The 13,620-nt window shown below is 40.7% G+C and overlaps 1 protein-coding gene across 3 annotated transcripts in view; it reads right to left on the bottom strand.

Annotated features, from left to right (window-relative positions):
* senp7 (SUMO specific peptidase 7) overlaps positions 1 to 13,620 on the bottom strand; it is a 115,314-nt gene that overhangs the window by 81,664 nt on the left and 20,030 nt on the right. For 2 of the 3 annotated variants that reach the window (XM_087992684.1, XM_043701122.2), the window contains exons 4-5: positions 11,530 to 11,651; positions 10,169 to 10,384 (exon numbers count right to left, since the gene is read on the bottom strand). In XM_087992684.1, coding sequence (XP_087848810.1) covers positions 10,169 to 10,384; positions 11,530 to 11,651 — 338 coding nt within the window. The remainder of the gene's footprint in view (positions 1 to 10,168; positions 10,385 to 11,529; positions 11,652 to 13,620) is intronic. The other variant, XM_087992685.1, reaches the window with a different exon arrangement.

The following is a 13,620-nucleotide window of genomic DNA, read 5'->3' on the forward strand; positions in this document are numbered from 1 at the left end:
CCTACCAAACAGATGCCTGCCACCTGTGACCGTCCTAATCAACATTATGGATACAAATGGAAGCAGAGCAGGATAACAGACAAAGACCCATCCCTCCCTGATGCGCTCAATATTTTCTATGCTTAGTTTGAGCAGGATGCCAGTGGCGCAACGACACCTGCTACGACAGCCCCAGATACACCTGTTCCCTCGGTCACCACTGCATACGTCAGATCGGTTTTTCTGGGCGACGAGCCCAGACAATGTCCCCAGTCAAGCACTCAGATCCTGTGCTGACTAACTGGCGGAGGCATTCACCAACATCTTCAAACTCTCCTTCCTACAATCTATAGTCCTCATCTGCTTTAACAAAACCACCCCCATACCTAAGAAAGCACATGCAATGTGCTTGAATGACGACTGCTCAGTGGCTCTGACTTCCATAATCATGAACTGCTTTGAGAAGCTGGTGATAGCCCACAATAACTCCAGTCTTCCAGACGGCCTCAATCCTTGACAATTTGCCTACTGACATAACAGGTCCACTGTGGATGCCATATCTCTAGCCCTATACTCATCCCTGGAGCATCTGGACAATAAGGTCACCTATATCAGACTCCTGATGATTGAAGGCGGAGCTGTAGTCAACACCATTGTCCCCTCCAGACTGATCACAAAACTCCATGACCTTGGTCTCGGCTCCACTCTCAGCAACTGGATGCTCAGCTTTCTGACCCACAGGCCACAATCAGTGAAGATAGGTAACTGCACCTCCTTCACAATAACACTCAACATTGGAGTCCCCCAAGGATGTGACCTCAGCCCCCTACTGTACTCTATGTACACCCATGATTTTGTTGCCAAATTCTGAATGAACGCCATCCATAAGTTCACTGATGGCACCACCACAAGAGGATGGATATCTAACAACAAATCAAAATACAGAAGAGAGATGGAGGGTTTGGTGATGTGGTGCTATGAGAACCTCTCTCTCAACATCGGTAGAACTAAATAACTGATCACTGACTTTAGTAAGAAAGAAGTAGAACATGCCCCCATCTACATCAACAAAATATATGTCGAGAGGGTAAAGAGCGTCATGTTCCTTGGAGTGATGACAACTGGCAATCTGTCCTGGTCTTCCCACGTAGTTGTGACATCAAGGTGTTACAACAATGCCTCTTCTTCCTCAGGCTGCTCCGGAAACTTGGCATGTCCGTAAGGACCCTCACCAACTTCTACAGATGCACAATTGACAGCATACTGTCCAGGTGCATAACAGCCTAGCATATCCAGGGTTGTAGGAAACTACAGAGGATGACGTGCCCAGGCCATTGTGGAAGCCAAACTTCCATCCCTGGACTCCAGTTACACAACTTGCTGCCGCGGAAACATTGCCAAAGACCCTTCGCACCCGGTAGTGATCTACAACCTCTTCCAAAAGCCTGAACACATGCACCAGTAGGTTTAGGGGCAGCTTCTTTCTGGTCATTATAATAGTACTGAATGGACACTCTACCCTCAAATAATTCTGATCTCTCTTATATGCCCTGTCCAATGCCTCCGTCTAAGTCTTTAGTTCTGTACGTAATGTTTACTGTGATCTGCTTGTACTGCTCATAAACAAAACTTTTCACTACTTCGGTGTACACGACAATAAACAAATCAATGAAGGAAAGCTTGGAAAAAAAGGATAACGATCCAGGACAGATCGTTCAGTACGGATCAAGACCTGACATAGGTAATTCAGAATTTGACCACAGCACTAGAGAATGATGCCTAATCTATTAATAACTTAATCAAGATGCAGGAAAATCTTTCAAATGAAGAATGAATCTTTCAAATCGTGGATCCTCAATCAGATGAGGGAATGATCTGAGACATATTTATTAAGGGCGAGTTACCTCTGTACTGCTACCAGCTCGGGTGCTAAACATGTATACAAAACTGAAGGTGAATGTATTATAGATGACCTGTTGATCAGTATTAGTCTGGCAATGCTGAGTTATACCAGAGACAACACCCATTAAGCATGATGCTGGAAAAGGACAGCAGGTCAGGCAGTATCTGAGGAGCAGGAGAATCAGCATTATGGGCATAAGACCTTCCTCAGGAATGAATTACCCATGTCAGGTCTTGATCCGTACTCAACTATCTGTCCTGGATCTTTGTTCTTTTTTCCAAGATTTCCTTTATTGATTTATTTATTTTCATGTATTCCGAAGTACAGGATGAAGGGCTTATGCCTGAAATATCAATTCTCCTGCTCCTCGGATGCTGCCTAACCTGCTGCGCTTTTCCAGCACCACACTCTCGACTCTGATCTCCAGTATCTGCAGTCCTTATTTTCTCCTACAATACCCATTAAGACATTTCATAAAACAGACAACATTGGGTTCACTAGAGAATGTATTACATGAGGTAGAACAGCATCCTACTATATGGGTTAGAGCCAGGGGTAAATATAAGTATTAGTACAGATGTAGTGTTAAAACGTTTTAAGTAGAATATACCAATCTGATATATGTAGCAGAGAGGCAAGATGTGGCTTTAATAGAGACTATATAGTGGGCAAAAGAGCCAATACCTGTCACATACATGGGTTATGGGAGATACTGTAATACCATATGGCAGGGTTGAGATATGGGAACAATCAATCATGCCCCATTTACAATGTGCTTACAACCACAGATACCAGCAAGAATGGGAAAGATAGAACTATTGAAGGATACAGAAGCAAGCTGTGGAAAGCATGAAAGACAACCTGATGCAACACATAAACCAGTTCTCATATGTTATCCCATCACTGACTAAACATCTCACCCTAATCCAGGGTGAGGCATGAGGACATATACACTCCAGTAACTGGTCCAAGCCTTAACGGATGACATTGAACATTTAGATCCTACCACCTGGTGCAGCAACTAGGGAACAAACTTACAGATGCACGCATGGATTTGAGTAATCTCCCACGTCCTATTATTGTATCGATTTTATATCTAGCATGCCTGAGTTATTGCACCAGGAGGTCACACAAAAGATGGCAGTAAAACTGAACAAATCAAGGGCAAGAGGGAATTCTCAAAAAGAATAAAATTGATAAAAATAATCATAATATTTAATAGAAATGGGTAATCTGTACTAGGAACTTTAGCCAAAAACTAAGATAATCAAATTTAAACATGACAGTTCGAAGAAAGAAGAGGTTTCCGCTGATTGAGGGGAGACAGAGACATTGGCACACAGCACTTCAGGTGAAAAATGTAATTAGTTCTGTAACTATAACGGGTTTCCTCCAGGTGCTCCGGTTTCCTCCCACAGTCCAAAGATGTGCAGGTCAGGTGAATTGGCAATGCTAAATTGCCCGTAGTGTTAGGTTAGAGGGGTAAATGTAGGAGTATGGGTGGGTTGCGCTTCGGCGGGTCGGTGTGGATTTGTTGGGCCGAAGGGCCTGTTTCCACACTGTAAGTAATCTAATCTAACCTAATCTAATCTATAACACACAGGACAGCAAAACATCCAAAATTCTCTTTGCCTTGAAGTAACTAATTCACACCACTAGATGGTATCGACAAGCTCTTAAAATCTAAAAGTTATTTTTATATTTTCTTCTGTGGGATGTGAGCATAAAGCTGTCGAATAAAGGGGTACAGAGTGAAACAAATCTTTATTAAAGTATATTTGAAGTAATCAGTTACATGGAAAGCAAAGATTAGGATAACACATAACTGTATCATTTAAACTTCTTTCAGGTGCAACATATAGTAACTTGCATTTATAAAACGCCTTTAGCATTATCAATGTTCTAAGGTGCTTCACAGAAATCAAAATCAGCCAAAAGCCAAGGAGGAGCTGTTAGATAACTAAAGAATGATTAAAGCGGTAGGTGTTAAGTGAAGGAGAAAGAGGAGATACAAAGAGATTAAGAGAAGGAATTCCAGAGTTTGTGCTTTCAGTGGCTAAACGCAAGGTCACCAAAATGGTGGAGCCAAGCAAGTGGGGAAAGTATGAGGCCATAGTTAGAGAAAGTCAATGTTGGAGAGATGTAATGATGGAGACAGTTACAGAGATGGGAAAGGGTGAAACAACGGAGGGTTTTGAATATCATATTCCACACAGATTTAATTTTATGTGATGAAGTGCTGAAAGCATTAAAAAAAAAGAGTAAAATCATTTTATTCCCTTGATTCAAATAAAGACAAAGTCATGCTCCAAACCCTTCTAGGAAGCATTTCAATTCTTGTTTTGCTATGTAGACATCTATGACAACTTACACACAACAAAATCTGGTTCGACGAACAATTGGTTTAACAGTTTGCATTGTATTTCAACACTCAACTCCCTCCACCAGTTTTAAAAGGAGTGAAGTATGAGTCTTTAGCCTATTTGAACAGGCTTCAAGTTTTACCTGAAGATCATGACATTTGACATTGTAGCAATGTCTCACAATTACGTTGAAGCTTTAAACCTGTTAATCTACCTACATTTTGGAAGAGGTCCTGAACCTTCAACTTCGACTCATTTGGTTACAGAATGCCACTGATATAACCTAAGAATACTGTAACACTTGAAACATCCATTACAAGAATTCTCAGCACTCAAGATTTAACAATAATATGTTCTGCAGGGCAAGAAAGGGCTCAGATTATTTGTGCTTTTATGCGAGAATATCAAACCAGCTCAAGTGCAGCTACAGATTTTTGGAAGAATAAAATGTTTCAAGAGCAATGCCCTAAGAATGGAAGGCTTCTCATCTTAATATCTTGCACCAATGTTAAATACTACGCATTAGATGGAGAGTAAAGCTACCAGAGCCCCATCTTTACAGAAACAACCCTTAGTTTTCGATTTGACAAAAGTGCCACCTTGTGGCCTGGAAGTGAAATTGCTAGGTTTGTTTTTATTCATTCATGGGATATGGGTATCACTTACTGCTCATCGCCAAGAGTCAAATCAGACAAGGTAACGATGGCAGTTTCCTTCCCTAAAGGAGCGGGAGTGAGTATTGATGGTGGTTTAACCCGCAGGGCACCACAAAGGGAAATGTTAAGAAGATGGGACCTTCATAGTTTGTGATGCAAAGTGATGCAAACAGCACGGGTTTAATTTCCATACCAGAAAAACAAATCACCGACTTGGATATGGTTTTCCTTTGACCAAAGTCCGTTCACTAGATCATTCAGCAACATATTACACACTTAAGAATGATAGAAGGAGGACCAAATCATATTGTCTCTCGAACCTGCTTTCCATTCAATATGATTCTAGTTGATCAGTGGCCTTAATGCTACCTTGCCATTGTCATCTTTGGATTCCCAGAGGGAACTAAAAGAAGCAGGGCATAGAGAAGCTAAAGTAGGACGCAAGAAAGAAAAGTCTATTTATTATTGTACATATATCATTTCCAATAACCTGAGCTACAAGGATACCAAAAAACAGAATTGTTAATATTATTTGGATTTAAGTTGTTGCAAATTTATTGACAAGGCGACAACGACTTGAGAAAGACTCAAAATGAAAGACTGTTAAACAAGGCTGAGGTTTCCCAGCCATTACCATAATACTAAAAGATTTACGGGCAGAATTAGGCCAGTCCATCGAGTCTGCTCCACCATTCTATCATAGATTCGTATACACTCAGATTCATACAGTGCAGAAAAGGCCCTTCAACATAACTATCACTAAAAGTGCACTAATCCCAACTTCCTGCACTTGTCCCATATCCTGATGTTATTTGAAGTAGTCATCCAAACATTTTTTTTTTAAAAGGTTCTAAAGTTTCTAACATCCACTACCTTCCCAGGCAGTGCTGGCTGATGTATTTCTCAACTCCATCTTCCTGTCCTCTCCCCATAACCATGTCCAAGGAATCATATGGATGGAACCAAACCAACTGTACTGAAATGACCATTTCCTCCCAAAGGCAATCAAAACAGAATTAAAATCTATATCAAAACTTCACATTTTCCATTTAATTTGCACTGGCATATGTTCACATATTAGGAGATGAGAGGTTACCTGCTCAGGGTGTTGCAGCTAAATGAGCCTGCTTGGCAGAGCACAGAAAGGAAAACAGATGAATACACACAGAACCATAAAGGCTTGCTCTCACTCCCTTGATGTCTCAAAAGGAGCAACTAGTGAAAAATGTAGGTTGAAAATAGAACAATTAATTAAAAATGCCAGGATTCTACAAATTTCATGATAGTTGATCAAACTGGACAACAGCCAAATAACAGTGGATACAGGTCTCACTTTCACACTTGTATCTTATTGATGATAGGCTTTGAGTCGTTAAGAGGGGAGTTACTCACTGCAGTATTCCTAAGCATCTGACCTGCTCTTGTAACTACTGTATTGTGCCTTCACAAGTCAAGTTCTCAAATTTAAAACTGGATCTGCTTTTATGTTGCTGGTTGGAACCAATACCCTTTTCAAACTTATTATTTATGTTTGTATACAAGTTTAAAGTTATGTTTTTTCCCCTCAGGGTTAGAATGTAATAAAATTTCTTTCACTCAAGAAAACCTTAGAATTGGCTCCTTCATTTTGTTCTAGCTAATTATGTTCTAATTTAATTGTGATAGCTGTGAGATAACAGTAAATGTTAAAAATTATTGTGCTTGGCTGACAGAAAGTTGTTAAGTGGAGTGCAGCCAAATCCCTCACCCCCTCAATCTGTCGTAATTATCAAAGCAAAAAAAAGGTGTTATCTACAGTGCTATTCAGCTACACTTGTTCATCAACAAATTGCTAACTAGTCCTCCATTCAAATTCTGCCAGGACAACTGCTCCTGACTTTGTATCAGCTTTATTCGAAACATGGACAGAAAGCTAAATTCCACAATATAGTTAAAGCGAATGCCTTTGCTATTAAGATAGCATTTGGCAGGTACAGTACGGCATCAAGTCCTTGCAAAACTGGACACAAGAACAAAAGAAATAGAAACAGGAATTGATCATTCAGCCCCTCCATGCCTGCCTTAGTATTCAGGCTGATCTCACCTTGGACTCAAATCTGCTTTTGTACCACTTTAGCATAACCATCAACTCCCTGATACTTCCAAAACCTGTCTACATCCTCTTCAAATACCTTCAGTGATCCAGCCTCCACAATTCTAGGGAAACTAATTCCAGATACTGACTACCTTCTGGAACCATATTGGTTTCTTATGTACTATTACTGTACTATGTTAAAACCAAGTTTACAAAGCACCATAATTGGTGCAGTAAAATGCACAATTCTCTGCAACATATTTCCAAAGTCAGGATGGTGAATGGCTTGGAGGGGAACTTAAAGGAGGTACAGTTTCCATATATCCACTAGCTTTCTAAATGGAAGTGGTCATGGGCTTGGAAGGTGAGCCACAAGGACTCTTGGCAAATTTCTGCAGTGCTTCTTGTAGATAGTACATACTACTGCTACTGAGTATTGACAATAGAGGGAGTGGAAGTTGGACTAATCATGCAGGTGTTTTTGTCCTGGATGAAGCGGAGGGCATGTGGGGAGTATTCAATCATACTCCTGACGTATAGATGATAGGCAAGCTTTGGGGAGTTACTCATGGCAGTATTCCAAGTATTTGATTTGTTCTTGCAGCCACTGTATTGTACCTTCACAAAATAGTTTGTTGATATTCCATAAAGTTATAAAAGAAATTCAAGAATTCCCAAAGAAATAGGCAAGCTAAGGGCTCTTTGAGTTGAAGGTAATGCAGTGGAATGTATAAAAAAGCAGTTAATGGATGGAAAGCAGAGTCTGTAGAAATTATGCACATTTAAGTTGGTTGGTTGAGTCTAGCAGATTGGCACATGGATCAGTGCTGAGAGCCCAACAATTTATGGCTTCCATTAATGACTTAGATAACAAGAGGAGGCAGAAACTAATTTTACTAATGATACAAACCTAGATGAAAAGGTCACAACTCCTAAAGAGATAAAGACAAGTGAAATGAGTGGAGAACAAGATAGTAGATGGAGTGTAATGTAGTAAAATGTGAAATTATTTAGTTTGGTGTTAAGAACAGTAAAACAGAATATTTTTACAAGATGTGAAATTTCTGAACGTTCAAAGAGCAAGGAACATATAAAATTAGTATGCAGGAACAGCACATAATTAATTAGGAAGACAAACAGCATGTTTGCCTTTATTACAAGGGAACTGATGTACAGGAATAAATAAGTTGTCATACAATTATCCAAAGCTTTGGTATTTGGAATATTATGCAGGTATGGTTTCCATATTTATAGAAGTATATTCTTGCATTGGAGGCTGTATAGTGAAGGCTTAATAAACTGATCCCTGGGAAAAATGGGCTGTTCCATGATGAGAGGCTGAGTATATCGGGCTTATATTCTTCTGAGCTTCAGAAGGATGAGAGTTCAGCTCATTGAAGCATAAAAGATTCTGAAGGGGCTTGACAGAGTAGATGTGGAGAGATCACTTCCCCAGTCATAAAATCTAAAATACATAGCTTCATCTCCATTTAGAGATTGATCATTTGGGACCAAAATGAGGACAAGTTATTTCAGTCAAAGTGTTAAGAATGTCTACCCAGACGGTTGTGGATGCTACAGCTTGGAATATATTTAAGGTTAGGTGGTCAGATGTTTGGTCTCTAAGGGAATCAAAGGATATTTGGACCTGGCAGGGAAAGCAAGTCGAAGCCCAAGAGAAGTCAAGATTAAGTTGATTGGTGGAGCAAGCTTGACAGGTTACACTGCCTACTCCCGCACATTTTTCTTCTGTTTTTGTGAACTCTTCCAATGGCCAGAATTTAATTCCAACTTAAAATCAGAGGCAGTAGCCAAGAGTACACCCAAAGATGGGTGCTATTTATCAAGATAAACAATACCTTTCAGAAGCAGAAGACTTGAGGCCTTGCCAGCAAATTCCAATACTGAATTTCTAACTGGAGCAGTACCATTGACTTTTTTTTAAAAAACAAATGCCAGGGTACTTTCAGCTGAAGATCAAATTTGCAATGGACACTTTACCAAAGTGCCGTACAAAACTACCCTTGAAGATACACCATAATATAAGCACCACTGAACGTTAGTTTTTAAAATAGTCGTACACATATCTTTTGTGATTTCAAGGTAAAAGTCGTATTGTTGTGTTGTGTTAAAGAATCCAAAGCCCTTATTACAGCTAAGACACCCATAACTAACCTTGGATCAGACCTATGAATGCTTGCTATGCCCTTGTGCTGGAAAATCTTTTCCCTCTTGCAGAACCGAAAACGACCAAGATAACATTTGTTCTCCAGTGACATTGCTCACTGGGTAAAAGGACACAAGATAGATTACAAGATAGGTAGATCAGCTAGTGGTGACAGCTTGCAACCATAACATCCAAAAGGATCTCTCCGGAATTCCCATGAGAATTGATTATACAAATATATTTTAATGCAAACAGAAAAAACCTGGCCAAAAATCTTAAATGTGAAAGAAAATGGAGTTCAAGATTATTATTCTAACATTATTTACAGATTGGTTGTATTATCAGTTGAATGAACTTTGATAGAGATGTCTAAGGTAAAAAGAAATCCTATCCTCAACTAAATCTCCAAAGGCATGCAGAATTTGTGGTGTGGTACAGGCAAAAACAGCATGGAAAAACAATCCAGCAAATAAAACGAACATGTCAACAAGGAGAATTTGTCAAATTGAGACCTAATAGAATCACTCAACTTCAAACCAAAATCAAACAGAAATCTTCCAACTGGGAGAAAAGCAAAACATTCTGCTGGAGCTCTGGATAAAGAGTAATCTAGACTAAAACATTAGCTTGCTGTCTCTCCACGGATGCTGCCTGACCCGCTGTGATTTCCAGCATTTTTTGTTGTTTCCAAAAAATTCTGTTGATGACTATGTGGCTGGAAAAAAAAAATCAGTATCACCGTTTTAATGAAGTTACGAAACTGGTGAAGAACAAATCACTTCAGGAGTTAATCGCCTGCACATCATCCTGGGTGATATCCAAGGGGCAAAGCACCTATTCTAAGTGCATTGAAGACAAATGCAGAGGATGGCAATTATATACACAGAAACTTTATTAAACAAAGAATAGTCCACAGAAAACTCATCAGCGCACAAGGTGATGTCTTTGGAGACTTCACAAAGAGAGAAGCAAAACTGATGCATTCGTGCATGCAGCAGCTGGTTGAAGCATAGCTCAAGAACCCACCTGCTGGATAAAATGTTGGACTGACTATCTTGGTGAGATGTTTTGGTTTCCACGTAACAATTATCTTTTAGTTCACTGGTTGTTGATGTGTGATGTTTTTTTGCATGTGAAGTGTCAGTACTTTCGACATTACTATAGTCTTGCTTTTTTACGTGCAGCAAATGTTGTCTTCCTGAATCTGTCATCAGCACATCTCTGAGTACAATTCTGGCTTCCCTGGCAAAGTGCAACACAAACACAAGTGTTTAAAAAGGAATTAATGAAAATACCATTGGAGAAGAAAAAAAGAGAAAAAACGCATTTGTAGAAATTTATGATTTCGTATAGCAATAAAGGAGGAGTTACTATTTTATAAAAGGTCCAATATTATTAGGTGAAGTACAGCAGGATCATGTATTATGGAACATCTATTCCAGTTTTGCAATACATGAGCCTCTTGCTGTCAAATGTCCTCCTTCTGCTGTAGGAAGGTTTAGAATAGAGTTTCAGAGACATCAGTTCAAAACTCATTTTTAAAAAGGTGTTTACAAAAAAACTGAATTTGTAACTTGCACATTCAGGCCACAAACCATTGCCAAATGTTAAAGGTAGTCCATCAATGTCAACAATATTCAAAGCAGATTGCTTGCCTGCAGTCAGATTGATTATTTTAACCTCATCCAGATCAAAAGCTGGGTACCTGCTGTTGAAGCACCTGGTGTTATCTACTCTTGAAGAGAATTGCACTGCCTCAAAATACTACTGATGCTTTCTCATTAAATCAGCGTAGCTGGCTCCAATTGAATGTTAGTTATTGGAGACAATCTTAACAAATAAAGCAAACATAAAATAGAGCAAAGCCTTCTGATTACCGCAGGGAGGCGACAGCTAATGAAAGACAGAAATGGCATTAGTGCTGAAATGACAATCAAGGCAAATGAAAAGATAAATTAATGACATGTCAAAGGCTAAAAATAAAATAATAAAAAGAGCTGTGGAAATATTATACAACAATAAATTAGAAGATTACCTCAGTGGACAAGAGGTAGCATTTAGCAACAAAGCATAGAAAAGTAAATATTACGATTAACTTCTAGCATAGGCAATTATCAAATTGAGATTAACTACAGTTCAGATAGTAAACACATTTTTGACAACGGGCAGCTTAAGGAAGATAGAAAAGTGATACCTTCCAACCATTTCATGGTGAAATTATTTTCTGCTGGCATTTAAGCAGACTCAGTGACAAATATAGTGGATTGTTTCAATATCAATTTAACCTTATAAAACAAAGAATGATTATGACTACAAAATAAAGGGAAACAAAGATACCAGGATAAACACATTTATTAAAAAAAAAGGACAATTGATCATATTCTTACTTCAATTGAACATCATCTCCTTGGAAGTTGTGCTTTGAATGGCATTTCCTCCGTTGACTATAAGCAATTGAGTCTCGATTTCTTGTTTTATTGAAAGTATTATAAGAGAATGGCCAGCGCTTCTGAAAACAGACCCAAAATCTAATGTTTTAAACAAAGTTAATCCATTATAACATAAAAACCCGTGAATATATATCCAGGATATTTACTGAAGAGAAACAATATTAATCTACGGTACCTACTTTCATTATCTCCCAAAGGGGTGTAAGTAAGTGGAATTCTGTGCCCCAGGGGTGCTAGACTGCAGGTCATTGAACTTATTCAAGGAACAGTTTGTGGAGAAGATAGTCAAGGGTTATAAGGGACCAGGCAACAAAGTGGGGATACAACCACACCAGATCATCCATGATGTTATTGAATATTGGGAGGTTGTCACAAAGGACCAAATGGCCTAATTCTGCTCCAAAGTCACATAGAGTCATAGAGATGTACAGCATGGAAACAGACCCTTCAGTCCAACCCGTCCATGCCGACCAGATATCCCAACCCAATCTAGTCCCACCTGTCAGCACCTGGCCCATATCCGTCCAAACCCTTCCTATTCATATACCCATCCAAATGTCTTTTAAATATTGCAATTGTACCAGCCTCCACCACTTCCACTGGCAGCTCATTCCATATACATACCATCCTCTGTGTGAAAAAGTTGCCCGTTAGGTCTGTTTAATATCTTTCCCCTCGCACCCTAAACCTATGCCCTCTATCAGGACACCCCCACCCCAGGGAAAAGACTATTTATCCTATCTATGCATCTCATAATTTTGTAAACCTCTAGAAGGTCACCCCTCAGCCTCTGATGCTCCAAGAAAAACAGCCCCGGCCTGTTCAGCCTCTCCTTATAGCTCAAATCCTCCAACCCTGGCAACATCCTTGTAGATCTTTTCTGAACCCTTTCAAGTTTCACAACATCTTTCCTATAGGAAAAAGACCAGAACTGCACACAATATTCCAAGTGGTCTAACCAATGTCCTGGGAGAAAGTGAGGTCTGCAGATGCTGGAGATCAGAGCTGAAAATGTGTTGCTGGAAAAGCGCAGCAGGTCTGGCAGCATCCAGGGAACAGGAGAATCGACGTTTCGGGCATAAGCCCTTCTTCAGGAATGAGGAAAGTTTGTCCAGCAGGCTAAGATAAAAGGTAGGGAGGAGGGACTTGGGGGAGGGGCGTCGGAAATGTGATAGGTGGAAAGAGGTCAAGGTGAGGGTGATAGGTCAGACTGGGGTGGGGGCGGAGAGGTCGGGAAGAAGATTGCAGGTTAGGAAGGCGGTGCTGAATTCGATGGATTAGACTGAGACAAGGTGGGGGGGAGGGGAAATGAGGAAACTGGTGAAATCCGAGTTCATCCCTTGTGGTTGGAGGGTTCCTAGGCGGAAGATGAGGCGCTCTTCCTCCAACCGTCGTTTTGTTGTGGTCTGGCGATGGAGGAGTCCAAAGACCTGCATATCCTTGGTGGAGTTGGGAGGGGGAATTGAAATGTTGAGCCACAGGGTGGTTGGGTTGTTTGGTCCGGGTGTCCCAGTGGTGTTCTCTGAAACGCTCCACAAGTAGCCGGCCTGTCTCCCCAATATAGAGGAGGCCACATCGGGTGCAGAGGATGCAATAGATGATGTGTGTGGAGGTGCAGGTGAATCTGTGGCGGATATGGAAGTTTCCTTTGGGGCCTTGGAGGGAGGTGAGGGGGGAGGTGTGGGCGCAAGTCTTGCACCTCCTGCGGTTGCAGGGGAAGGTGCCGGGAGTGGAGGTTGGGTTGGTGGGGGGTGTGGACCTGACGAGGGAGTCACGGAGGGAGTGATCTTTACGGAATGCTGATAGGGGAGGGGAGGGAAATATATCCTTGGTGGTGGGGTCCGTTTGGAGGTGGCGGAAATGACGGCGGATGATGCGCTGAACATGGAAATTGGTGGGGTGGTAGGTGAAGACCAGTGGGGTTCTGTCCTGGTGGCGGTTGGAGGGGCGGGGCTCAAGAGCGGAGGAGCAGGAAGTGGAAGAGATGCGGTGGAGGGCATCGTCGACCACGTTGGGGGGGAAATTGCG

Source organism: Chiloscyllium plagiosum, unplaced genomic scaffold, assembly GCF_037043375.1.
Source record: "Chiloscyllium plagiosum isolate Xiang-an unplaced genomic scaffold, Cpla_swu_hap1 HiC_scaffold_12, whole genome shotgun sequence".
NCBI classification, from domain to species: Eukaryota; Metazoa; Chordata; class Chondrichthyes; order Orectolobiformes; family Hemiscylliidae; genus Chiloscyllium; species Chiloscyllium plagiosum.